The 27590-nt window shown below is 42.1% G+C and overlaps 1 protein-coding gene and 1 long non-coding RNA gene across 3 annotated transcripts in view; both read left to right on the forward strand.

Annotated features, from left to right (window-relative positions):
* Positions 1–27590, forward strand: part of LOC120438534 (NACHT, LRR and PYD domains-containing protein 12-like) — a 68715-nt gene that overhangs the window by 24145 nt on the left and 16980 nt on the right. Inside the window, exons 9-10 of one of the 2 annotated variants that reach the window (XM_039608901.1) lie at positions 4348–4521; positions 12066–12209. In XM_039608901.1, coding sequence (XP_039464835.1) covers positions 4348–4521; positions 12066–12075 — 184 coding nt within the window. In that variant the 3' untranslated portion in view covers positions 12076–12209. Of the gene's footprint in view, positions 1–4347; positions 4522–12065; positions 12210–27590 lie in introns of those variants that run through there. The other variant, XM_039608900.1, reaches the window with a different exon arrangement.
* Positions 20000–27567, forward strand: LOC120438577. Its single transcript, XR_005611993.1, has 4 exons — positions 20000–20109; positions 21571–21672; positions 22011–22127; positions 27426–27567. It is a non-coding gene; the product is annotated as an uncharacterized LOC120438577 (long non-coding RNA).

Genomic DNA, 27590 nt, shown 5'->3' on the forward strand with positions numbered 1-27590 from the left:
ACATTCAAAAACAAAAACAAATAAAAAGCATGATTTAAAATTGATTTAAAAAAACAGTAGATAAAATCAGAACAGTAGATAAAATCAGTAGTTAAAATGTAAGTTTTGAAATTTAAGCTTAAAAGTGCGGATTTGGAGTTGTATTCAAATGCAGCTGAGAACAGGTGAGTCTTCGACCTGGATTTAAATAAACTGAGTGTTTCAGCTGATCTGAGACTTTCTGGGAGTTTGTTCCACATATATGGATCATAAAAGCTGAATGCAGCTTCTCCGTGCCTGGTTCTGACTCTGGGAACTGATAAAAAACCGGATCCAGATGATCTGAGAGATCTGGAAGGTTCATACTGGGTCAGGAGGTCTGTTAAATCCTCCCAATTCTTTTGATCTTTTGGCTGAAGGAAGGACAATACTCAGTGTATAAATGCTCAATCAACAATTCTTTATTCCATACAATTCAACACTTAGAGAGCACAAACCATCCGGATGGGGGAGACATGCATAAAGAGGGTCACAGCAAATCTCAAACTGGTGGAGGGTTACTCAAGCTCTTATAGCCTCTAGTGGCCCCCACCTTGTCATAAAAGCCTAAACATTCACATTATTTCTCTCACACACTAAGTTATGACCTTGGCTCCCTGTTTATCTGCTTCCAACAAGGGGGTGAAGCTCCTGTGGAATGTGCTTTGTGCTCTCTTCACACAGTATTCTCTTCTTAACTCAGCAGTATGAAATGTCATGAGACAGTGTAACTCATTCACAGTAAATCAACAGTATAGGACAATACAAACCTATCTAATGAATCTAATGATTTTCACATTCTTTTTAATTCAGCAGTATAATGCAAACTAGAACTACAGCTACATACTAATTATACTCTCTGTAATAAGAAGTATGATGCGGCTTACAGCAGTATACTGATTCACTCATTTCGATTACAGGCATAGGATAACATATGATAGAATAATAATCTCACAGGTCACTGATGTATTTTGTTCCTAAACCATTCAGAGCTTTATAGACCAGCATCAGTACTTTAAAGTCTATCCTCTGACAGACAGGCAGCCAGTGTAAAGACCTCAGAGCTGGACTGATGTGGTCCACTTTTTTGGTCTTAGTGAGGACTCGAGCAGCAGAGTTCTGAATGAGCTGTAGATGTCTGACTGATTTTTTTTTTTTTTTTAGGTAGACCTGTAAAGATGCTGTTACAGTAATCAAGCCTACTAAAGATGAATGCATGGACTAGTTTTTTCAGGTCCTGTTGAGACATCAGATCTTCCATCCATCCATTCGCTTCCGCATTTTGATATATATTTGTGTGTCATCTGCATAGCTATGATAGTTTATTTTGTTGTTCTTTATAATCTGTGCCAGTGGGAGCATGTATATGTTAAACAGAAGGGGTCCCAAGATGGAACCTTGGGGAACTCCACATGTGATACTTGTCTGCTCAGATGTGAAGTTACCTATTGATACAAAGTATTTCCTGTTTTCTAAGTATGTTTTGAACCAGTTTGGTACAGTTCCTGAAAGACCTGCCAGTTTTCCAGTCGTTTGAGTAATATGTTGTGGTCAACTGTTGTGGTCAAATGCTGCACTGAGATCCAGTAAAACTAAGACTGACATTTTTCCACTGTCTGTATTCAGACATATGTTATTGAACACTTTAGTCAGAGCGGATTCAGTGCTGTGGTTCTGTCTAAAACCTGACTGGAAGGCATCAGAGCAGTTATTCTGTTTTAAGAAGTAATTGAGCTGTTGAGAAACTGCTTTTTCAATGATCTTACTTAGAAATGGAAGATTTGAGATCGGCCTGTAGTTGTTCATTTGTGTCTTGTCAAGATTGTCCTTTTTCAGTATAGGTTTAATTACAACAGTTTTTAGTGGTTCTGGAAACACACCTCACATTAACCCGCTGGGGTCCAGGGTATAATTGGCCATTTTTGACTACTTTTGATTTTACCTCTATATTTCACCTTTAAAATATGTTTTTCTTGCCTTCTTTGGTATCATTATTTTCAGCACAATCTCACATATATCTGAAATATGACTTATTTTTTTATTTTGGTATACTATATTAGCACAGTTGATCTAAATTTAGACAAAAAAATTCAAAATCCGAGTAGAAAAAAGTTATATTTTTTACTGTAAAACCCACAAACATGTTTAACGAATCATTTTCATAACTTGAAATGCAAATAGAAATTGTACATTTCTAAAAATAATGCACAAGTTTTGCAAACAACAAAGTTATATGGTACTATGTACCTAAAAGGCCAAGCCAAGGCCTCAGGCGTTTCTTATATAACCATTTAAATCTATTTACAGAACAATCAGGTGTGTTGCATCAAATAAGAAGGCACACAAATTATTTGTGCCTGTCCAAAAAATGTAGTTTGTGTTCAGTACAAGACAGAGGAGAACAGCACAGGCCTAAACCCTGCAGGTCTGACAGCAGGAGGTGGATCAGTCCTGTTTTCCATATGGGAACAGCGTTTACAGTGGCATCTGCCTTTGACGGCTTTTTTAGATCAAATATGAAATTCAGCAGTCTAACACACAATACAAAACAATAACTACACAACAAACTAACTATAGCCTCCAAACACGCTAAACGTCACTAATTTCTCACATATGAAAACTCACTCTCTCTCTTTCTTTCGCTCGCCCGCTTTCCGTCACGGTTGTCACTCCTAAAAACTTCCCCTTCTCCCTGAACAACCAAATGTCACATGTTGCCTTGTCATTTTTTTGATTGGCTGACATGGTAAACTCTAACACCAATTGGGAAGGGGTGTTTTTTTTCTTTTTCTTGTTTCACTGGCAAGCGGGGAGTGTTTGCTAGCGCTGTTTGTAGAAAACGCTGTTTTTACCACTGTAAACACCACTGTTTTGTTCAGAAAAATACATCGCGTGTAGTTTTTTATCATAACTCTGGTTTTACGTGCCCATCATGATGTCAGAGAAGTAGGACCTCCTTGCACTCCTCAGTTGTAAATTATATTTGTCAAGTTTCTCTTTATAGATGTCAAAATGAACCTGGAGGTTTGTTTTTCTCCATCTGCGCTCGGCTTTCCTACACTCTCTTTTTTCATTTTTCCCCAGTGTGGAGTTTCTCCATGGAGACTTTTTCCTTCCAGAGATAACCTTCACCTTAATGGGAGCAATAGTGTCCATTACATTTAACATTTTAGCATTGAAGCTATTGACGAGCTCATTGACTGAACCTCTGGACAGGTCAGGTGTTAATGGGAAGACCTGGTTAAAGATCTCACTACTGTGTTCAGTTATACACCGTTTTGTGATCACTGCTGTTGATATATTTGTGTGGGCTGAGATTTTACTCTCAAAGAAAACACAGTAATGATCAGATAGGCCCACATCAGACACAGTAACCTTTGAAATGCTCAGGCCCTTGGAGATCAGTAGGTCAAGAGTGTGTCCTCTATTATGTGTGGCCTCTGTTACATGCTGAGTCAGCCCAAAGTTGCCCAGAGTGTTACTCAGGTCTTTAGTCCCTTTGTCCTGAGGGATGTCCACATGGATGTTAAAATCCCCAACAATAATCACACAGTCGAATTCAACACAGATCACAGACAGCAGTTCACTGAGGTCATTAAAAAAGTCTGTGCAGTATTTGGGAGGCCTGTAAACATTAAGAAACACAACTTTGGATGGGGCCTGCAGCTGTAAAGCCACATATTCAAAAGACTGAAAACTACCAAGAGATAGCTGCTTACATTGAAATGATTCATTAAATAAGACAGCAACCCCTCCTCCTCCTCTCCTGCTCACCCTGGCTTCACTGATAAAACTGTAGTTAGGAGGGGTTGTCTCAATGAGAACAGCTCCACTGTTACTTTGGTCCAATCAAGTTTCAGTTAAAAACATAAAATCAAGGCTGTGCTCGGTGATTAAATCATTAATTAAAAATGTTTTCCCAGCTAAAGATCTAACGTTTAATAAAGCCAACTTAAGTGTTTTAGAGGTATTATTTGCCCCCTCGTGTTTGGGAGCATTCTGTGGCACATAAGGTATGTTTAGGTTTCTATTAAAGGTTGTAGTCAAAGGAGCTTGAAGTCCAGACGCTTTTCTTTGCAAGCTCCTTTGACTACAATGACCTGGATGACTGAGAACCTTCACAGACATTAAAGGTTGTAATTTGTATATTAAAAAGTGCCTGTGCTTTGGCTCAGCAGGGATCAGCTTACAGATAGAATACAGCTGCTGGATGGGATTAGCATGTCATAGCTATCTACCAAACTTCAGCTCTGAACAGATTATGAAACACTGAATGATTTCAAGCACACACTTTGTTTAATAAACTCACATCTTTCATTGTTTATACAGATTGAAGAACTGTTGTTTGTCAGAGATCAGCTGTGATTATCTGGCAGCAGCACTGAAGTCCAACCCCTCCCATCTAAGAGAGCTGGACCTGTGGGGAAACAAGCTGCAGGATCCAGATGTGAAGCAGCTGAGGGATCTTAAGAAGCATCCAGACTATAGACTGGAGATTCTGAGGTCAGTAGAGTGATGGAGTGAGTGGGTGGTGCTGTCAGCATTATTGTACTAAACACAGTCAGTGTGAACCAAAGATCCAGTGTTTCCTGTAAAGCTGCAGCTTCTCAGTGAAGCTGTGAGAGGAGAATGGTGACAGGCTTCAGGATTGGACACAAACACTTCCTGTTTCTGACCTTTATGGTCATCATAGTAATGGCTGACACGCTCTGATCAAACAGTGTCAACAGCCAATGAGCTCTCTGAACAAAGCAGCACGCAGACCAATGACTGCATTCATTTCCAAGTTTAAAGCAGTGAAGAAGACAGTCTGTAGGTGAGGAAGAATTTAGTGAGAGCAGATGTTTGGATGGAATTCCTCCAGTTAACAGCTGGAACCATCACATCTGGATTGTTGGGGTTCCTAAATGGCTCAAAGTGGACAGACCTGTACAATAATGTATATATGTGTGTATATAGCTGGGTGTAAATAACACCCAGCTCGCCCCTGCGGGCGGTTTATCCTTCAAGCTCGGGTCCTGTACCAGAGGCCTGGGAGCTTGAGGGTCCTTCGCAGTATCTTAGCTGTTCTTAGGACTGCGCTCTTCTGGACAGAGATCTCTGATGTAGTTCCCGGGATCGGCTGGAGCCATTCGCCTAGCTTGGGAGTCACTGCACCTAGTGCTCCAATTACCACTGGGACCACCGTCATCTTCTCAAGCTCTTCTCTGAGCCGCTACATCAATCACTACGGCCGTCTCCTTCTGTTTGTCTACCACCACTATGTCCGGTTGGTTAACCACCACCATTTTGTCCGTCTGTATCTGGAAGTCCCACAGGATCTTAGCTCGGTCATTCTCCATCACCCTTAGGGGCATCTCCCATTTTGATCTCGGGACTTCCAGGTTATACTCAGCACAGATGTTCCTGTACACTATGCCGGCCACTTGGTTATGGCGTTCCATGTATGCCTTGCCTGCTAGCATCTTGCACCCTGCTGTTATGTGCTGGATTGTCTCTGGGGCATCTTTACACAGCCTGCACCTGGGGTCTTGCCTGGTGCAATAGACCCCAGCCTCTATGGATCTTGTACTCAGAGCTTGTTCCTGTGCTGCCATGATTAGTGCCTCTGCGCTGTCTTTCAGTCCAGCTTTGTCCAGCCACTGGTAGGATTTCTGGGTATCAGCCACCTCCGCTATCTGCCGGTGGTACATACCGTGCAGGGGCCTGTCCTTCCATGATGGTTCCTCGCCTTCCTCCTCTTTCTTGGGTTTCTGCTGCCTGAGGCACTGAGCACGCTGTCAGTTGGGGGCCATCTTCGTGATGTATCCGTGGATGTTTCTTGTCTCATCCTCGACTGCGGTGCTGACTGCACGGCCACTAACAACTCCAACATCATTGTGAAGTTTGCGGATGACACTACAGTGGTGGGTCTTATCACCAAAGGTTGATGAGACGGCTTACAGGGAGGAGGTCAGCGCCCTGACCCACTGGTGTCAAGACAACCATCTCACCCTTAACGTCGCAAAGACAAAGGAGTTGATAGTGGACTTCCGGAGGTGCAGAGAAGTACACACCCCCATCACCATCAACGGCGCTGCTGTGGAGAGAGTGAGCAGCTTCCGCTTCCTTGGTGTACATCTGGCTGAGGATCTTACGTGGTCAGTACACATAAACAAAACAGTGAAGAAGGTGCAGCAGCGCCTCTTCTTTCTCAGGAGACTGAAAAGATTTGGCATGAGCCCCCGCATCCTCAGGACCTTCTATCGCTGTGCCATTGAGAGGATCCTCACTGGATGCATCACCACCTGGTATGGCAACAGCACCGCTTACAACTGCAAAGCTCTCCAGAGAGTAGTGCGGTGCTCTAAATGGATAATTGGAGGTGAGCTTCCCTCCCTCCAAGACATCTACAGGAAGCGGTGCCTGAGGAAAGCGGGGACGATCATCAAAGACTCCAGTCACCCCAGCCATAAACTGTTCAGACTACTTCCCTCGGGAAGGAGGTTCTGCAGCATCCGGTCCTGTACCAGCAGACTAAGAGACGGCTTTTTCCATCAGGCCATCAGACTGCTCAGGATGCTGGACTTGGGGTGAAACCCTCCATGCATGGTAAGGAGCTTTCTTGTCTTTATGTCAGTGGCTTATATCTCCTCCTTAGGCCAGCCTATTACCCCAGCAGGGTACCTGATCATGGGCAGGGCGTAGGTGTTGATGGCCCGGATCTTGTTCTTACCATTCAGCTGACTCCTCAGGACTTGCCTGACCCTTTGCAGGTACTTCGTGGTTGCAGCTTTCCTAGCAGCCTCTTCATGGTTCCCATTCGCATGCGGGATCCCCAGGTACTTGTAACTGTCCTCTATGTCTGCAATGTTGCCTTCTGGTAGTTCAATCCCCTCAGTTCTGACTACCTTCCCTCTCTTTGTTACCATCCGACTACACTTCTCCAGCCCGAACGACATTCCAATGTCATTGCTGTATAGCCTGGTAGTGTGGATCAGTGAATCGATGTCTCGTTCACTCTTGGCATACAGCTTGATGTCATCCATGTACAGGAGGTGGCTGACAACTGCTCCGTTCCGTAGTCGGTATCCGTAGCCACTCTTGTTAATGATCTCACTGAGGGGGTTCAGGCCTATGCAGAACAGCAGTGGGGACAGAGCATCTCCTTGGTAGATCCTGCACTTGATGGTGACTTGTGCTATTGGTTTGGAGTTGGCCTCTAGTGTTGTATGCCACATCCCCATTGAGTTCCTGATGAAGGCTCTTAGGGTCCTGTTGATCTTGTATAATTCTAGGAATTCCAGTATTCAGCTGTGGGGCATTGAGTCATAGGCCTTCTTGTAATCAATCCAGGCAGTGCACAGGTTGGTCAGCCTGGTCTTGCAGTCTCGGCTGACTGTCCTGTCTACCAGTAGCTGGTGTTTTGCCCTTCTGGTATTCTTGCCAATCCCTTTCTGTGCCACGCTCATGTATTGACCCATGTGCCTGTTCATCTTAGCCGATATGATGCCTGACAGGAGCTTCCATGTAGTACTGAGGCAGGTTATTGGTCGGTAGTTGGATGGAAACGGTGCCTTCTTGGGGTCCTTGGGGATCAGGACCATCCGACCTTCGGTTAGCCATTCCGGGTGTCTCTCGTCAACTAGCACCTGGCTCATTTGTGCTGCCAGACGCTCGTGGAGTGCAGTCAGCTTCTTCAGCCACTAGGCGTGAACCATGTCGGGGCCTGGTGCTGTCCAACTCTTCATACTGGAGACCCTTTCTTGGATATCTGCCATTGTGAGGGTTACTGGACCCTGTTCAGGGAGGTCGCTATGGTCTGCCCTCAGATGCACTAGCCACTGAGCATTGCCGTTATCTTATAAACAGTATATTTGCATAATGACTGAAACCAGGCCAGTGAAGGAACAATAGGCTGGGAGGTCACTTCCTTAATCTTAATTATGCAAATTCTCATGACCATTGATCAACAACCACTGATCAAAGCCCACTGACCAATGGCCATGAGTCCCATTCAGAGATTTGGGGAATGGCTGCAATCACAGCATTGTAAGATGGTGATAGATGTACCCTTAGGCCCTCTCCTCAATTCAGAGATGGTCTTTTCCTCTTCACGTAAATGGCCTCCTTGACTCCGCCCTCAAACCAGCGTTCCTCCCTGTCCAGGATGTGTACATCCTCATCCTTAAAAGAGTGTCCACTGGCCTGTAGGTGTAAAAAGACTGCAGAGTCCTGGCCTGACGAGGTGGCTCTTCTGTGTTGTGCCATCCGCTTCGCCAGAGATTGTTTGGTTTCCCCGGTGTATCAGTCCTGGCAATCCTCCTGGCACTTAACAGTGTACACTATGTTACTCTGTTTGTGTCGGGGGACCCGATCATTGGGGTGGACCAGTATTTGGCGCAGCGTGTTTTGGGGTTTAAAAGCCACAGACACCCGGTGTTCAGAAAAAATGGTTTTCGCTTGGGCAGCGGTTGTCCTTCTCTCCTGGATCGGCTGGAGCTTTCATTTGGCGCCTTCCCAGCTTTGACAAACGTCCAGTTGGGATAACCACATTTACTCAGGGCCTTCTTGATGTGCTGTTCTTCTGCCTCCCTGGCCGCTGTGTCTGTGGGGATGGTATTCGCTCTGTGTTGTAGCGTCCTGATGACACATCAGTTTGTGCTCCAGTGAATGACGAGAGTTAAACCTTAGATACTGATCCGTATGTGTAAGAAGGCTAACCTGCCACTTTTCATATCCTCCCTGGTGAATTTGATGTGTCTGCCCACCGAGTTAATGTGATCCGTGAATTGAGGTACGTCCTGAGATTTGATTTTCAACCAGGTGTCATCCACATACTTGAACCAATGGCTTGGTGGTGTTCCAGGGTAGGATAGCAAAGCCCTCTCTTCCACTTCTTCCATGTACAAATTGGCCACAATGGGTGAAACTGGAGAGCCCATGGCACATCCATGTTTATGCCTGTAGAACTGACCCTTGTATGTGAAGTAGGTGGAATGAAGACACAGTTCCAAAAGCAAACACACTTGGTCGATGCTGAGAGTGGTCCTGTTGCTGAGGTTGGTGTCATCCTGTAATCTCTTACGGACTACCTCCAACGCTTCCGTGACTGGGATGCAGGTGAAGAGAGATGTAACATCGTACGAGACCATCTGCCTCCATAATGACGTCTCTCACCTTCTCAACAAAATCCAGGCTGTTCTGGATGTGGTGTTCAGAGCTGCCCACCAGCGGGTTGAGGAAACTTAGGGATGTTATAGGTGACCGAGTTGATCATACAGACAATTGGTCTTAAAGGTGCACTCTGTTTATGTATATTCGTTAAACCATACAGACTTGGTGTAGACTCCCCTGGGTACAGCCTGTGGCATGAGGTCCGGTCAATAGCTTTGTCTTGTTCTAACTGCTTCACACAGTCTATCACCCTCTTCCTGTAGCCACTTCCTGGGTCGCGTTTCAGGGGCTCATAAATATTTTCATCACTGAGTAGTAGGGCTGCCACATTTAATTGACTAGTCGACTATCAAAATCATCGACGAATAATTTAATAGTTGGCGCATTGTTTGAAGTATAAGTATAAGAATAAGTGGTAGGATTTAAGAGTGTAATAACGGAATGAAACAGAAGATGGCAGCACTGCATGTACAAGGATGCCAGCTGCCATTAAACCCCAAAGAAGAAGATGCTGTGTCCCAGAATTCATAGCGCAGCCCTGCTCAGTTTTCAACTATAGCGGCAGCTAGTTAGTTTTAATATTACTATTAATAACTAATATTAACTAATAACCACATTTACTCAGGGCCTTCTTGATGTGCTGTTCTTCTGCCTCCTAACTAATATTACTATTATTCTTTCTGGGTCACAAAGTAAAAGTTTAACATTTTCAGGCGAGAATGTAACTGTGTAAACCTCAAATATCTGCTCAGTTTATCAAGACACCACATATTTTCAAAAGTGCTCCGACGTTTTCGGAGATGTCTGTTACCCACTAGCTCGATAGCTCATCGGGGTTCAAGGACTCCGGGCAAATCGTTTACAAAACCCACCGCCGTCTTTCGCTACTCAGGTTAAACATGATATATAAGTCACTTAGATAACTTAAAAATGTTATTGTTTGTCTTTTTTCAGTATTTTATTTGTTCCTGAGTAAATCGGTTTGGCTGAGATTAAAGTTAAGTTTTTACACAGCTGAATAAATGTCAAGCAGACAACTGATTATCAGAAGTGTGAGATGCTCGAGAATATACTCCGGTGTCCTGTTATATTTTAGATAGCAAGGAGCAGACGGCTGAGTTTATTAAACTTCACCAAAATAATCTGCAAATTTCATTAAAATTTAATAAAATACCATTTTGTCTTTATTTTTAGGTAGCACATACCTTAAACACTTCAAGCTGTAAGCTAAGATAGTTATATAAGAGCAGATGTATGCTGGTGCAATAGGTGTACGTTTTACGTCCAATGGATGCATGATCTGATTAGTCGACTAATCGCAAAAATAATCGGTGACTAGTCGACTATCAAAATAATCATTTGTGGCAGCCCTACTGACTAGTGACAAAATCTTCTCATTATAGTCTTTCTGGTTTAGCAATACTGTGCGCCTACCCTTGTCTGCCGGAAGGATGATAATGTTGTTGTCATCACTAAGCGATGTGAGTGTCTTCCTCTCCTCCATGGTGATGTTGGATGCTGGGGGCTTTGCATTACTGAGACAGGCCGAAACCTTCGTCCGTAGTTGCTCTGCTTCCACTTCTGCAATATCGTTGTTTTGAATTGCTGTTTCTGTGGCTGTGATCAGCTCCACTAGCGGGATTTGTCTCGGTGTGACAGCAAAATTCAACCCTTTAGCAAGGATGTTTTTCTCTGTTTGGGTAAGCAGTCTGTCATTCTTCACCCACTTGTCCACATCCTCAGTGTCGCATCCTTCTCTCTTCTGGCCACTGAGGACACTCTTCGTATTTTGCGGTGGTTTCTGACGTACAACAAGTAAGTCAAACTTCCTTTGTTGCCTGGTCTTAGACTTCTTGTGCTGTGCTAGACGAGCCTTCTCAATAAAGTCAAACACCTTTTTAAGAGTGCTTTCATCTAGAACAGGGGTGGGCAATCTCAGTCCACGAGGGCCGGTGTCCCTGCAGGTTTTAGATGTGTCCTCGAACCAACCAGCTGATTTAAATGGCTAAATTAGCTCCTCAACATGTCCTGAAGTCCTCCAGAAGCCTGGTAACGAACTAATCATGTGATTCAGGTGTGTTGACCCAAGGTGAGATCTAAAACCTTCAGGGACACCGGCCCTCGTGGACTGAGATTGCCCACCCCTGATCTAGAAGCATCGTAAGTCTCTATCGGATCCAGCCCTCTTGACATTTTAGCATGTCGATGTTGAAATTTGTTTCCCTCACTCGTTCACTAAGTAGCTGGTGATGTGCCTTCTGGATGATTTTTGTTGCCTGGAAGCAGGCAACAAAAGCCAGTGGGCTGGTTTTAGTCATTTTGCAAATGTACTGTTTCTGAGATTGAAACCTGCAGTCAGCTGAGACTGAATAAGTCACTTGGATGAGTAACGAAACATTTCTCCCACTGAAAACGCTACATCCAGATGAACAGATTCAACTTTTGGAGATTTACTTACCTGGATGATTGAGAAAGCATCGAGACAGACCAAGGTTATTCTAACGAATGAAAGTCCAAACTAAAACTAGGAGTGAAAAACGTCAATAAAAATCCAAAGATTAGAAAAAGTGAAGCAACAATGAGTCCTAGTATTCAATTTTCAATTCAATTCAATTCAATTCAGTTTTATTTATATAGCGCCAAATCACAACAAAAGTCGCCTTTAGGCGTCATATGGGAAATAATACTTAACCTGACAGTTAAAGTTTCTGCAGTCCCCTTCAGCCTGTTACCCACTACTCTCTACATCACCTTTGGACTATTACAGTACAGTCCCAGCACTGAAGTCCCTGCTGCTCTTTATACTGGATGTGCTGCATCACTGACTGACAGATGAAGAGTCTCTGGAAACACTCGTTTATCTCCTCTGCTCTTCCTCCTTCTCTCTGCAGGTGGAGCTGATGATGGTAAAGAGGATGGTGTGTGTGCTGAGAGAGGAGGAGCTGTGTCCTGATGATCCAGAGAGGTTGAACCAGCAGCAGCTTGTGTGTAGAGACGCTCTGACTGGGCCATGTTACTGGGAGGTGGAGAGGAGAGCTTCATCCAGCAGTGACTGACAGAGGAATGAAGTGCAGATGACTGTCAGTGCTGCAGAGTGAACTGAGAACAGCTCCACTGTCAGACACAATGTAGAGTCCAGCATCATCCCTGTGTGTCCCTCTGGATCTGACAGAGGATCATCAGAGTATCTGGACTGCTCTGCTGCTGCTCTGTTCTTCTACAGTCTCTGCACAGTCTCTGTCTGACTCTGGCTTCAGACCCTCCTGGATTAAACTCACCTGGAAAGACTTTCAAACACCTTTGAATAATAAACATGTTTTTATTAGATAAATATCATGTTTTTATATACAGTGGACCCCTTGAACTTTTCGACATTTTTTTCACATTACAGCCACAAACATGAATGAATTTTATTGGAATTCCACGTGAAAGACCAACACAAAGTGGTGTACACGTGAGAACTGGAAAGAAAATCGAGCCAAAATATTAGCAAGCTGCTCTTTTTGAAATGGCAGAGGTACAGTGGTGTCTAACAGCACACTGTGGAAGGCAAACATGTTATTGTTGGATGAAACTTCATGAATCCTTTGTAGATTTGAGCTTTTGGAGCCTTTCTTTTCTCTTCAGGTGTACAGAGGCTGAGGAGGCAGGTGAAGCAGGTGGAGCTGTTGTAATGCTGGCAGAGGGTGTGTCTTAGTAACTCTGTGAGGTAGAACTGGATCCAACATTGTGGATGTGTTGATGTTGGAGCCATTAAGATTCTCTGCCACACTGTAGGATTTCCCTTTGATTCACTGTGGGGGCATTTTGGAGTCTGTCAATGAAACTCTTCATATTTGTGTTTGACACCAGTTTATAGAAACAGAGAAATGTGTCATGCTTTTGTTCGGCCTCCACAAATATACACATTTGTTCATTGGTTGGACTTTTGGAAGGAGACACATTGAAAACCATGTTAATAAGATCTTGTTGTTTCCTGTGGATCCGACACAGAGAGTGGACTTCAGACAGAAAGCGTGGAAGAGATTTTAGAGGCCGTGTGTGGCAACAGGAAGTTTCTGTATGTTTGCTGATCTTACATGTGGAAACAACACGTGATGTTTGTGAAGTTCTACAATGATCATTGTTCTGACAGCATTTTGAGTGGGAACAGTTCAAACTGAGAGTAGTGGGAGTTATTTACTGATTGAAACAAGCTGAATGTTTCTGTGCACGATGAAGATCAGCAGCAGCAGCTCAGCTGATCAATGAATTGACATCTATCAGTCATTTCATGAGATGAAGTCATCAGCAGACATTTGTTCTAACTGTGTGATAAATGTCAGAACGTCAGGGCTCTGCTTTAGTCACTACTTGATGATCATTGGCTCATTGTTGAATCACGTGGCCCAGTCTGACCTCTGACCCTTTGCTGCAGGTCTTCTGTGTTATCTCCACTTTCATGTCTGATCTTCTGCTGTATCGTCCAAAATAAACATCTGAATCATTTCCAACACTTCAGCAGATCTTTAGTTTGGGCAGTACAGTACAAAATAACACATATTGTACTATACTGCCCACTTCCTGATCTTATTGGATCTGTGTGTGAGGTTGGTGAAGGAAACACATGTTTACTGAGTGAATCGCTGCCATTAGGAACTAGTTTTTATATCACAGCCTAGAAATCACACAGGACCATTTCTGCAAGTGAAAAGTCCTAATTGGAGGAAAATAATTGTAGTTTGTGCGACTGTTGTTTGTAAATGTAGAATTGTCCCAACTACATGTGCTGCTGACCTTTGACCTTTTCTTTAGGTGCACAGAGGAGTCTGTGGAAACATCCAGAACTGAGGCAGTGCTACAGATGTCTTCAAATAAAGTGGTGTATTATCCATGTTTTCTATGGATCACATCAATATCCTGATCTAACAAGCCCCCTTTTTGTGGATTTTAGAGCCTCTGACTTTTGCTGCGTCTGCATCTCATTTCAAGCACAAGAGCAAGAAGTGGATGAAGAAATGGGGCGAGTGGGGTCAGTGTGGTGCATGTCAGCTGTGCTCATGGTTTCACAAAGAACATGTGTATTCATTGGCAGCATTAAGCTGCACTTTAGTCTTCATAATAATAAAGTATTGTGACTTTATTATTGTGAATCCTCACAGTCATGTTGCAGCTCTGCTTTGCTTTAAGAAAATGTTCTACCAGGATGTTACTTTCCTAAACGTGTTCTCCAAATGTTCCCAAAGACTTTGTTCTAAGTAGTTCTACATGATGAAACATTCACACTAAGTTTAAGAAGGACACACAAACACCATCTGTCCTTTCATCATGTGTACAAACGTGTTCAGATGTCAAATGTACCGTGAATGGATGCAAATGTGGATCGTTCCAATAAAATGAGACAGTTTTGTAAGTGGATCACAGTTTGAAGTTCATTGAAACCTATAAGAACATGTTATTCAAACCAACTTTATCCAACAGGAAGAAGCATCAGGGGAACAGGAAACATTCAAACATGTTTACTGTAAGAACTGCACAAAGGAAGGAAACACAATCCTACACACGACCACTTTAAAATGGACATTTAGCTTTTCAAACATCAGGGAGTGCTGCAATAACAACACTGTGCCCATTCTGATCAGACTGAAAGATTTATAGAGATTTATCCATGTGCTGGAAAAGGATTTGATATCAACATATATGCAGATTAGTAGGAGCATTTTCTTCATATTGATTTAGAGTTCAGTACCAGGAATATGTAGAATTAACATCTGTGTACATGACGAGTGATGAAAATTCAAACTTTCAAAGGACGTCAGAATTGGTGTCTCTATCTGTGACTGTCCCAGAGGAACCTACCTGAGGGATTATTAAAGATCTGTCTATCTAGAAAGACTTGCATTGATTCACAGTGTACAATTCTTTCTAATCTATTAACATCTTCCTCCAAATCCTGTTTCTGCTGCATCAGAAGGGCTCAAACCTCCTGCTGTTGTCTGCTGGACCATCAATTCTACTTTATGATGATCTTCAAAGATAAAAACGTGAGTTTATTTGTGAAATCTGTGAAATGCGTCTGATGTTTAGTTTGAACCAATCCTGTGTCAGCTGCAGCCACATCATTGCCACGCATACAAATGGCTGCGTTCCTGTTTAGACCTGCTGGCTGTCAATGGGCTTCATTCCATTTCAGACTGCCGGTGGTCGCTGTGATCTAAACTCAACATGGCTCCTATGTTAGAAGAGCCTCTGATTTTAAACTTTGCACATTGAATAGTTTCTTTGCAACACTATGGAGCTACCAGCCCAGTATATGTAGCCCACAGTAGATGGAGTTATCAAGCTGCACTGACAAACATCAGGACTCATGTGATCCCTACATGTGGACCTTTCACACATGGATCCAAGTGCAGATTCAACTCTGCATTACATTTGACTTCAGCTGTTACACACTTTCATTTTCTAGCTGTGTCACTTCCTGCTTTTTGGATCAGATAGTTTATCCATGTCCACAAATGTTTGGCTGCATATTTGTATCATCTATATTTTCCAGGCTTCATACAGCCGATATTTCATGTGGACTCCAATCTGCCACCTGCCATCACGTTTTCAGGGTTCATTCAGTGTTGGAAATGTAGGACAAACAGCAGCACATGTTCTCTAAATGTTTGCAGTCATTTTAAATGAAGCTGATACTACATGAGACATTTTCCACATTTATTGTCTTTGAACAGAGAATAATAAAGCCATCAAACATATACAGGCTGTGCAAATACAAACTTCTGTGGTGCATTTGATGACCTGCAGAGGAGAACAAGTCGGGCTTTTCAGCCCTAACACAACCTCTTTGTTCTCAATACTACAAAACCTTAAAAGGCTGATATGCAAGTTTGCATGAATCACCAACACAGTTGTGTTTGTTTCTAGTATAGTTATAAATAAGCTGATAAAATATCTGCTGACTGATTAGATCCAGTATCTATTACAGATGAACTGGATATCACAGCATGTTGTTGATCCGTCATATCAAACTAAACAGTGTTGCTGCTGTAAATATCCTCCAATAAAGTCAGATGAGGGCTTCTGTTGCCAGGTAACGATGATGTCACACTGGATCTTCTGATCTTTAGCATCGTAGCGCTCGGAGTCTGATGTTGGCTCATGTGTTGTCATACACCAACATGACGTTCTACTAGTCAAGGCCTCACCTTAACCCACTGATGCTGATCACACAGACCCACTAATAGAACTGTTTTATCAGGTTTATGCAGCGTCACCATTAATGTCACATTTAATCACATTTACATTACAAGCCCACTACAACCATTATCAACATTTAAATTACATTATACATCTGCACTGATTTAAAGTATTTTATCCTGATTATTTTTTCAACCTTAACAGTTCATTACTCAAATCAAACAGGATATTTGACCCTCAAAAAATGTACCAACAAATAATTTTGCAATAAAATATTTATTTTTCAACTTTTACAAGTGAAATCAAACTTGTGTGTTTAACAGTGAAACCAGAGTGAAGCTGCTCATATAGAGTCCAACCCAGGCTAAAGTAAGTTGAGTAGAGCAGCATCATCAAAGTGTCTCTGAACACGGTGCAAGATCGCCATCTGCAGGACAAAACTAGTTTTTCTCCTCGTCAACGTCAAGATGACGTCATCGTACAGCAAAACATGCAGATCAAATTTCCCTACGGGGACTAACACATACGTATTATTATTATGATCATTATTATTATTATTTTATAAATAGCGAAAATAATGCTTTGTGTTGTCAATACAGACACATTAAACCAAACTTTGCTAGATGACAATAAGCAGAGTGAAATTAGTCCAATAAGTGTGGAGCCCTTCCTTCAGAGCGTGTCTGCGTAGGTTCTCAGTCATCCAGGTCATGATAGTCTAAGAAGCAACCACAGCTTCCCAGTACAACATTTTGCAAAGTGAAATTTGTTTTTTTGTCCCATCAACAGTTTACCTACAGAATCTTCTTTGCAGGAGTGCGGTACAAATATCTGTACTGTGAGGAAGTGACGCAGAAAATACAACGTTTCCCTCTCTGTGACAATATCAAAGGCTCATCATTATAACGGCCATAATGAATATAAATAACAGCAAAGAAAAAAAGTACCAGGAGACTTTTTTTGAGATTGTATCAGCAGCACAGCAGCTTCTGCAGGGCACCATCCAGAGCAGCAACACATGGAAATCACATGAACTTTCCATTTTTTTTACCTTCTTCCTCTAACAAGATCCTCAGTCTGCTGCTGTTTCTTTTGTGGAGGCAAATCCCTCCTGTGTTTCCTTCAAAGGATCATTTCCACTTCAAAGGGGTGAAAATGTGTCAGATGAAGTTCCCTCTTTACAAAGTGAGGATGAAACTGTGGCACTCGGCCACAACAAGAACTTCTCAGACTAGTGACTGAACTGTGATCCAAACTGAGCAATGCTTTAGTTTAAGAAGCATCTGCATGTGCTTCTTAAATAAGATAGGATAAGATAAGGTAACCGTTATTAGTCCCACGAGTGGGAAATTAGTTTTGTTACAGCAGTGGACAGAGCAAAGTTGCATAGAAAAATTAAGAAAAAATACACTGAAACAATATATCCATAAGATACTGTACACAATAGAATAGAATAAAATGAAATAAAATACTATATACAATAGAATAAAATAGAATACAAATGCTATATACAATATGAGTATAATACAACGATGCCAGAATTGAAAAAGCCAGTATTGCACTTAGTGTTATTGCACATGTGTGGATATGTGTGTTTGCTAAAGTCTTTGTTGTGGAGTCTGACAGCAGTGGGGAGAAAAGACCTGTGAAATCTCTCCGATCCCACACCGTGGGTGCCGCAGCCACTGAAGGAGCTGCTCAGTGCTGTCAGAGTCTCCTGCATGGGGTGGGAGATGTTGTCCAACAGGGATGACAGCTTAGCCGTTCTCCTGTCACTCACCACCTCCACTGGGTCCAGAGGGCATCCTAGAACATCATCCAGGAAAACAGAAAAAGCACAAGGGAAGTGTTTCTGGGGAGACAATAACCCGATAGACCAGTTGCAGGAAATTAAAGACGGATTTGTAGGCTAATAGTTAGGCTAACACACTTACCTCTCATCTTTTCTTTCCGATAAAAAAATAATAAATAAATAAATAAAATAAAAATAAAAACGATAGATCCTTCACTTCTTCTTTTAAGTGTCTTAGCATATTTTTGGTCCCTGCAACTGGTCTGTCAGGTTATTGTCTCCCCAGAAACACTTCCCGTGTGCTCTTGGAAATCTGTTTTTTCCTATTTCTGTTGTGTTTTGTGTGATTTAGCAGCGTGTTTCTTATTGCTGATGTTTTTTTAAGTTGCACTCCATTTGGCCTCTCAAGGCCACCGTAGTTTCCTCCTTTAACAGTTTGGCTGTTCCTGTGATGTTTGGACCTAAATGTTCAGCTCTTATTTCAGAACAAACTCTGGATCACTCTCATGTTTGAAGACAAATCCACATGATTATAGATTATTGATCAGCTTGAATCAAACTCACTGGCCGAATTTCTTCATAAACAAACTGTGTGTGTTTGTTTGTGTCCTGTTTCGTTTGTCGTCGGCCTCCTTTAGTGCTGACAGTTCCTGTAAAACATGCAGTCTATTTATAGCTGAACATGATCCTGGAGCCGGGCCCTGCAGTGCAGGCATATATCTTAGACCTGATCTGGGGAAACACTGGGGGTTCAGCCCTGGAACCACAGCAGCTGTTTAAAGTTACTGAGTGTGTCTGACAGTAAAGTGAATGTAAATGTGAGACACTGTGTGCTCACAGCTAAAGGTTGCAGTCAGCTGTGTTAGAGCGTCTTTCACACAATGATCCTTTAATAAACACTCAGAGCTCCATGTTGTTGATGAAGCTGTCCTGTGTGAGCTTGTGTGCTGACATGTTGACAGTTTGACTTCAGAGCTTCTATTGAGCCATAATGGTTTTTGAATGGCACAACAAACTGTAACTACAAATGGGCACAACATGATTCATGAGTGTAAACTAAGATTTATAATGTCTGTTCTATGATGGTATTGTTGTATTGGGATATTAGACTTAATTCTAAAACTTACAGATTTTTCAATGGACTCTGGTGGCAGCAGATTTTATATTTGCAGTGACTGAAGCCCCCCCGTTGTACCGTAGAGCCGACAGTCTGCTGCGGGACCCTGAATGCATTATAAGTCTACAGGTAAACTCTCAGGTCAGGAACATGAATCTGATCCTGGATCAGTGTGTTCAAACACACAGTGAGGATGAAACGCTGCTTTAATGTTAGTTTCATGTATTTTCAGGTTTATTGCTGCTGTTGGGATCAGCCTGTCTGTAGTATTCAGAGTATTAACTGCAGTGAAAGTCCTGCATTAGCATCCTGCTCATGTTCATACTCACAGTAAAGTGTTACAGTAGAAGTTTAGTACCTCACACTCGACCATGATCACTTTCATCATGGATGTTTGACTGTCAGGACTCTGAGGATGTTTGGATGAATGTGGAGCTGAAACAAAGTGTTGACAGATGTTTGTTTCAAACAGGAAAATGAGCAGAAGTAAATCAGCTCTGAACAAACAGCCGCCTGTCAGTATTATTATGGTCTGTGCAGACAAACATGTGCCGTCCATTTACTCAAACTAATCTATTCTGTGTTTTTCTACGTTCAACAGAAAATCTTGTGCTGCGTTCACTGACTCCATCCTCTCTGACTGTTATTGACACGCAGTTTACTGCTGTGGAAAAGCGGGGGGGGACAAAAGCAGAGTGAAACGGAGTGCTGTGATTGGTCAGAATGTTTGTGGCTGTGGGATTGTGGACCCTCTGTCCCACAAGCCCCTCCCTGGTTTTTCCCTTCCCGAAGTTTTTCTCTCCTGAACTTTGACGCTGATCGTCTCCGTGTGAAGCTCCGTGTTACGGTAACGTTAGCAGTGTGTAATGTTTTCCTGGCTAACATCAGCTGTGAGCAGCTTAGTTCAGCACAAATCTGCCGCTCCATAGTTCACGGTAACGGACTCACAGCTGGACTAAGACGCTGACCCGCCCTGAGCTCTGAGTGAGGCCGCTGTACGTGACGTGGAAACGTCTTTCTGCCTTAAAAAAAGAAATATACTGTGGATATTTGTTCTGTCGTTTCTTTCTCTGCTCGCTCTGCTGTCGCTTTGATTTTAAGAGAAAAAACCGTTTTCAGTTAGTCTCTGTGTTTCAGGCTCTGAGTGTTTGTAGGAATCTGGACTTAAATGTAAAGTTAAAGTAAAGCTGTTTGTCATCGTGTGTCTGGGATGAAGTCACATCAGAAACAGATGGTTTGGAAACTCTCTGAATAATAATAATAATAATAGTAATAATTAGGAACAGAAACACGCATGCCCAGCGTCATTACGTCACTGACTGGAGTACAACTCCCTCCTGCAGCTGCGCACACTGACGTCAGCGCTGCACAGCCTCTCTCTCCTCTCAGTGCACACAGGTGACGGTTTCTCTTGGATGAAGATTCCCAATAAAAGATCTCAGCTCATTAACAGACAAACTTGTCTCTAGAGTAATTTACTGGCTACCATATGATCCACACATTTACACAGGTGTGCAGTGATTTGTGTGTTACATCTGAGGACTCACAAGCGTGTGCTGCAATCCACACATCCCCACCTGAGTAGATCCTCATCATTTATACTCACTTTATGATGTTCAGCTTCACCAATCAAAAACCTTTCTGTGCACAAATATCTAAAACATCTCGCTCTATCACACGTGCATTTTTGAGACAAATGTCAGCTTCATGCAGCTTTCCACAAACTAATCTACGTTTTGTCTAAGAGATAAACAGATCTATCAACATTATAATTTTTTTCCTTAAGATTTTTTCTGTGCCTTAAAAACAAAACAACGACGAAGAACTCAGTGCTGTCACTGCTTACATCAGCATCATCCTGTGACTCCAAGCTTTACGTTTCACTCTTTAATATTTTATTTATATTTTCTGAGCAGCATTAACATGAGTTAGCTTAGCTAGCAGAGCAGCTAGCAGTTAGAGCATGAACTCTGTAAGCAGTTAGCTTGGTCCTCAATCCTCAATCCAGGCCCTCAAACGCCTCCTTGTTTTTTCCTTCCATCCTGGACATTGTTACTGACATAAAGCTGCTCTATGCAGCCATGTTTGACCTTTGTAGGACTACAGTAATGGAGGATTTGAGGCTGAACTGGGCTCTGGATCAGTGTGAGGACAGAGAGGAGGGAGTCCCTCCCTCTAAAACCACTCTGTGTGGGGAACATGAGAGCCAGACCAAAGCTCAGAGATGAGATGACCATCTCTAACTGTCCATGACTCTTCTCCATGTCACAGCTCAGCACTCACATCACTGCTCCATCATTATTCACAGGAACCCACCTGGACCTCCACCCAGCTCTGTGTCCTGTAAGAGTGACTGGTCTAAAGATGCCATCATTGATTTTAAAGTCCAGCCTGTGTCTGCTGCAGAGAGGTGAGCTGTTAGTAACATGAACTCTTTGATGTCATTATATCTCATTTAAATGATGTTTGATGTTTCCTGGTCTCTAAAGTGCATCTCAAATGAAGTCACTGAGTTATTCTATCAAACATGTCCAACATTTAAACTCCGGCTGCTCACAGTGGGACCATCAATATTCCTGCACAGTGTAAATGACCTCTGGGTGGCGCTCTGTTGTTACACTGTAAAACAGTGGTTCGGAGTTTCCTGCTGCTCAGCCTGCAAACCTGTTTCTCTTGATTACAGCATTCTAAGTCTTCACCAACTTCTGTGGCTCCAAATGGAAAAACACATTTTTCATTCTCTAACAGGATCAATGGGAGACCTGCTGGTCCTGAACCTGAATCCAGCTGTGTGTCCCTAAGGAGTGACTAGTCCAATGGTCACATCGTTAATTTTAAATCCCGGCCTCTGTCTGCAGCAGAGAGGTGAGCTGTTAGTAACATGAACTCTTTGAGTTGGTTGGTTGCTGATAGACAAAGATTAGTTCATGTTAGCTAATTAGAAACAGAAGCAATGACTTAGTGGAGAATAAGAACACTGAAGCTAAAAATCTGTCTCACTGTTGTGCTGCTCTTTGCTGCAGCAATGAGTTTATTTAAAAACTTTCACTCTGTCTCTTCAGCAGGAAGTGATTCTGCTTTGTTTGCAGGCTGAGCTAAAATAGGAAAATCCACTTGTTAGTTGTAGTGTTTGTAACGAGGCTAATGAGGAGAAACAGAGACAGAACTTTATTAATCCCTCGAGTTGGTTCCTCAGAGAAATTCAGTTGAACAACAGCTGGAATTAATCAGGTACAACAAGACAGGGAAACGCACAACTTAACAAAATCCTGTAGAGACACAAGACTGTCAGAATAAAACTGACACACACAAAGACACAGACTGACACGATGCAGGAGAGAGAGTGAGGGACACAGAGACTATAGTTACACACATGAAGCTACATCAGAGATTTTGAATGTTGGGTTTTCATAAGCTGTAATCCATTATAAAATCAAAAGTTAAAGTTACACACTCAGCACGTTGCATGAAAACAACATGACATCATCGTGTAACCTAGAAACACAGAAACAGGTTTTTATGGAAAAGTCAGCAATCGGACTGTGAAAAAAACTGAAATGAAGCGATGATGAGCTGCTCCTCATGTTCCTGAAGGAGAAAGAAAGCGAGATTCTGGTTCTCAGAGCAGCAGCAGGGAGAGTATCAGGGTTAGATCCAGGAGTTAAAGCTTTGGCTCATATTTCAGGATGTCAGTGAGGAGTTTAGTTTACTCTAGTTTGAACTCTTGTTAGCAGAGTTTGGATCTTAATTAAGATTAAATATTAAATATTAAGATAGATAAACATCTGAGCGGGCAGAGGAATCCTTTCAGAGAGCTGAGTGTGCCGGAGCAGCTCCAGCTGTGTGTCCGAGTAAAACAGCATTTTTTACTATTTCCATGTTGTTGTATATTTACTACAGGCGTTTGATTTGAGCTATGAGTGCCACATGTGCCACAGTGGTTGCCAAATGCAGTGATCTGATTGGTTAGATCAGAAAAAAGTGTGATGAGTGTGTGTGCTGTTATAAACCAAGATTTAAACATGTGTGCAGTTGTAATAGTTTTTGTATGGTATTATTCCACTTGCCACAAATGTCAGTGCAACAGGGAAACACAGTGATGTGTGTGGAACTTTGGAGACAAGACTCGGTTTAAGTTGCTGATAATTTTCTCTTTCAAAAACCTTCCTGTGTGCACAAATGTATAAAACTAAGCAACAAGTAAATGGTCTGAGTCAGGACAGCATGGGAGCAATGATAAGGTCTCCAAAGTGTTTCTACACTGAGAAGTTTTCACTCTGGATCCACTTCATGTGAACATCAGGTGAACTCTTCTGCTGTGGATCAGAGTTTCACACAGTCATTAGTGGTGCAATGGATCACAGTTGATCCGAAATCCGAACCGATCCCACTCGACGGTTGGGTACGCACGTGATCCGAAGATTTGAAAAAGAAAAAAAAAGTATGTGTATGGTGGCGTGGTCAGTCTGTCAAGCGGTAGTTATGGTCAGTGGTAGCTGAACTGTCCCAGACATCTTCTGTTCAGAAATATACCAAATATACACATTTATAAATACAGAGAATACAAACGGGATAAATAGAATAAATAGGAATAAGAATACAAGGGAACGGCACATTTTAAGTATTGTGAGTCTATTGCACCGTTGGATATTAACAAAAACTACTGCACAGTGAAAAGGCACTACAGCTACTTGTTACCCCTCCTCTGTCCCCGTTTCCCCTCCAGCGAGGAGTTAAACAGTTTTTTGGCGTGTGGGACAAAGAACTTTTTAAGTCTGCTGGTCCTTGACTTTGGGAGAAGCAACCTGTCACTGAACAGACTCCTCTGGTTGTTTATGGCTGTGTGCAGAGGATGCAGAGGCTGCCCAGCATGGTCCATAATGTCCACAGGGTTCGTACGGGTGCTTGAAATCCTGGAAAGTACTTGAATTCTAATGTCCTCTTTTCAAGGTTTGGAAAGTGCTTGAATTTCAGATGTGGTGCTTAAAAGTGCTTGAAAATGTAACTGTATTTCATTCACAATAAATAGCTATCTGATTGAATAGTTTTCTTATCAGATAGAGAAATAAAATGAGTTGCAAAAAGCAAAAGCAAAATTTCCCCACCTGGGCTGCCTTGCGTCTGTTTCAATATGACCCCGCCCTCCCTCGGACAGTCGGGGATGAGTGCGCTAACATATCTGTAGGCTGCTGTTTTAATGCTTTTAATGATGGAAAACAACAATGGCGGAGTTTGCGCTCTCTGGTCGCATGATAGGTGAGTCCTAGTAAATAATTTTCCAGTACGCGCGTCGTTACACATGCTATTTAAAAAAAAAAAAATATGATTATTGTTTTGCTAGCTGTCAAACTCGCTGCAGAAATGATTGAAATGCACTGAGTGTGATGCAGTATGGCAGCGCTATTACGGAATATTACTTAGCAGTAATATGAGTTAATTTACTCAAGTGAAAGCTTTAAACATTAGCCCGATACATAACTAGCTAACTTAAGGCTTTCTGATTAACCCTCTGGGGTCGACGGACCCAGAGTCTCCATTTCAACTTGGGTCGAATGTGCGGACTTCAAGCTATATACCAGTTTTAATTGTGTTGATAGGTACAACAGTGGCGTTTACTCCGGGAAGAAACGGTAAAACGGCGTTTTTATGGAGAGCGCTAGCAAAGACGCTTTGCTTGTGAGTGAAAAAAGAAAAACACTCCTTCCCTATTGGTGGAAAATGTACCATGTCGACCAATCAAAAAATGATACGGCAACATGTGATATTTGGTTGTTGGGAAGAGAGAGAGCGAGTGAGCGATAAAGAGAGAGAGAGTTTTGATACGAGATTTGTGACGTTTATCGTGTTTGGAGTCTGAAGTTAGTGTGTTGTCTTGTGTAGTTAGTGTGTAGTGTAGTCGTTTTGTTTTGTGTGCCAGTTCTACTAGTGAACGTTACAGTTGCTGCAAAAAAGCCACCAAAGGCAGATTGCAGTGTAAACGCTGAGTGACACACCTGCTGTCAGACCTGCAGGTTTATCCCTGTGCTGTTCTCATCTGTGTTATAGTGAACACAAACTACTTTTTGGAGTTGCATAAATAATTTGTGTGCCTTCTTATTTGACGAAGAGCACCTGATTGTTCTGTAAATAGTTTTGAATGGTTATATAAAAAACGTCTGAGCCTTGGCTGCATTTTTAGGTAAATAGTACCAATGTAACTTTGTTGTTTGCAAAACTTGTTCATATTTTTTAAAAATGTCCAATTTCTATTTGCATTTCAAGTTATGAAAATGATTCGTTAAACATGCTTGTGGGTTTTACAGTCAAAAATACCACTTTCTACTTGTATTTTAAATTTTGTCTGAATTTAGATAAATTGTGCTGACACATTATGTCAAAATGAGTAAATAACAGTTTGGCAAGATAAACAGTTTTTAATGGTGAAATATAGAGGCCAAATCAAAAGTAGTCGAAAACGGCCAATTATACCCTGGACCCCAGAGGGTTAACGGCTAAAAGCAAAGTTGTCACCAAGTACTGTTTATATTTGTGTGTATTGCTGCAGGTTTTTGAGTATTAACTTGGTGCCTTTGGGTGAAATAATGGTAATATGAGTGATCCATATGGTCACAAAGAATAGCCTCTTGTTTCTGTGCTACCAAGGTTCAAATGTGTTTATCGCCACCTACACATTAAACTACTTAAACAGTCAGTGCTGTTCTCCATGCCTGTCTGACTTGATGTTATTAGCACAAACACTTTAAAGGTGATCATTTAGGACTTCAGGAATAATACAGACAGCAATGTAGTTAGCAACAAAACAGTTTTATTGGGAATTAACTTAAAAAAACAAACATCTGTCTCCTATTTTTTTGTCACACAGGAAAGAAGCATCAATATCTGATCAGAAGACTTATTTCTTTATTTTTCGTTTTTCTTTATTATTTTTTTTCAACAGGAGAAGAATATCTGTAGCAAGTTGATTTGTTCACATTTGCACATCTTAATTTTTAAGTGAAATGTGCATTTTGAGTTTATACACTATGTATATAAGGTGACCGCCCTTTTGCAGTATTTTTGTGTGTGGTGCGTTTTATGTCTGAACAAAAGGGGAGCTAAGGTGTCTTTTCACATGGTCTTACTGAGGTGATGCAAATTGAAACAGGCATTCTTTTTTTTGGCAGGGGGGCGTGCTGGAAAAGCTTAAAAACGGATCTTGAAAGTGCTTAAAAAGTGCTTGAATTTGACCCTGAAAAAAGCGTACGAACCCTGTGTCCATATTGCACCTTAATGTGTTTTTGTATAAGTGCGTGGAATCAGTCTTCAGTTGAATGTTTTGAATAGACAAAAAATACTTAAATAAGTAAACGGCGAGTAGAATTTTTGTCTTTTTTTTCTATTTTTGCTGATCCAAAAATTGATCCGATCCGAACCGTGAGATTCTTGATCCGTTGCACCACTAACAGTCACAGAAACAAAATTCTCCAATTCAGCAAAGAAGAGTTTGAGCTGCATGTGAATGAGTCTCTCTGACAGCTGATTGGTGCTGATTACAGCTGTCAGCTGATTTGTTAGTTTCACTCATGATTAAACATCTTCAATTCAAACTGAGGAGATAAAACAGTCCAAATGTGGATTAAACATGTGATTCATGCGTCTCCAGGAATAAAGTCAGAGCCTGCAGGAGCTCCAAGTTCATCCTTGTTTCCTGTTTGAATTCAGTGTGTCAGAGAAAGAGAAACATGGAGGTGTGTTCATGGAAGCGTCTGATTCCTGATGTCAGATAAACTTTACGTAATTCAGCAGAGCTGATGTGGAGCTGAGATCTGCATCAACATGAAGTTCACTAGGACAGTCACAGATATCATGTGTAAACATCATGTGATCCTAAAGTGTCTGAGTGACCATAAAAGAGCTTTAATTCATCCTGAAGTCGGAGTTTACAGTGAGCTGACTGCATCAGACTCAGAGCTGTTGCTAATGTTCTGTCCATTTATGCTTTTTGTGTTTTGTTATTGGAAGGTCTTAAATGTCAGAGTCAGCAGGTGAGATCAGGTTTCTGTGTCCCTGATGTGGATCATGTGACCTGGTTTCTAGGTTACATGACAGGTCAGAGGTCAGCGACTGTAACTCAGCTACTCCTGTTAATGTGAACTCACTGAGTGTTTGTGGTTTACCTCTCAGACTGACTGAAGATGATGATGGAGGAAGAGGAGGACAGAGCAGAGTCTGCAGGATCCAGCTGTCCGTCTGTGAGGAGTGACCGGTCCAAAGGAAACACTCCAGACTTCAGTGCTGAACCTGGACCAACGAGGTCAGAGAGCTGAACTCACTGAGTAACAGAAATAT

Source organism: Oreochromis aureus, linkage group 3 (assembly GCF_013358895.1).
Source record: "Oreochromis aureus strain Israel breed Guangdong linkage group 3, ZZ_aureus, whole genome shotgun sequence".
In the NCBI taxonomy this organism is placed as follows: Eukaryota; Metazoa; Chordata; class Actinopteri; order Cichliformes; family Cichlidae; genus Oreochromis; species Oreochromis aureus.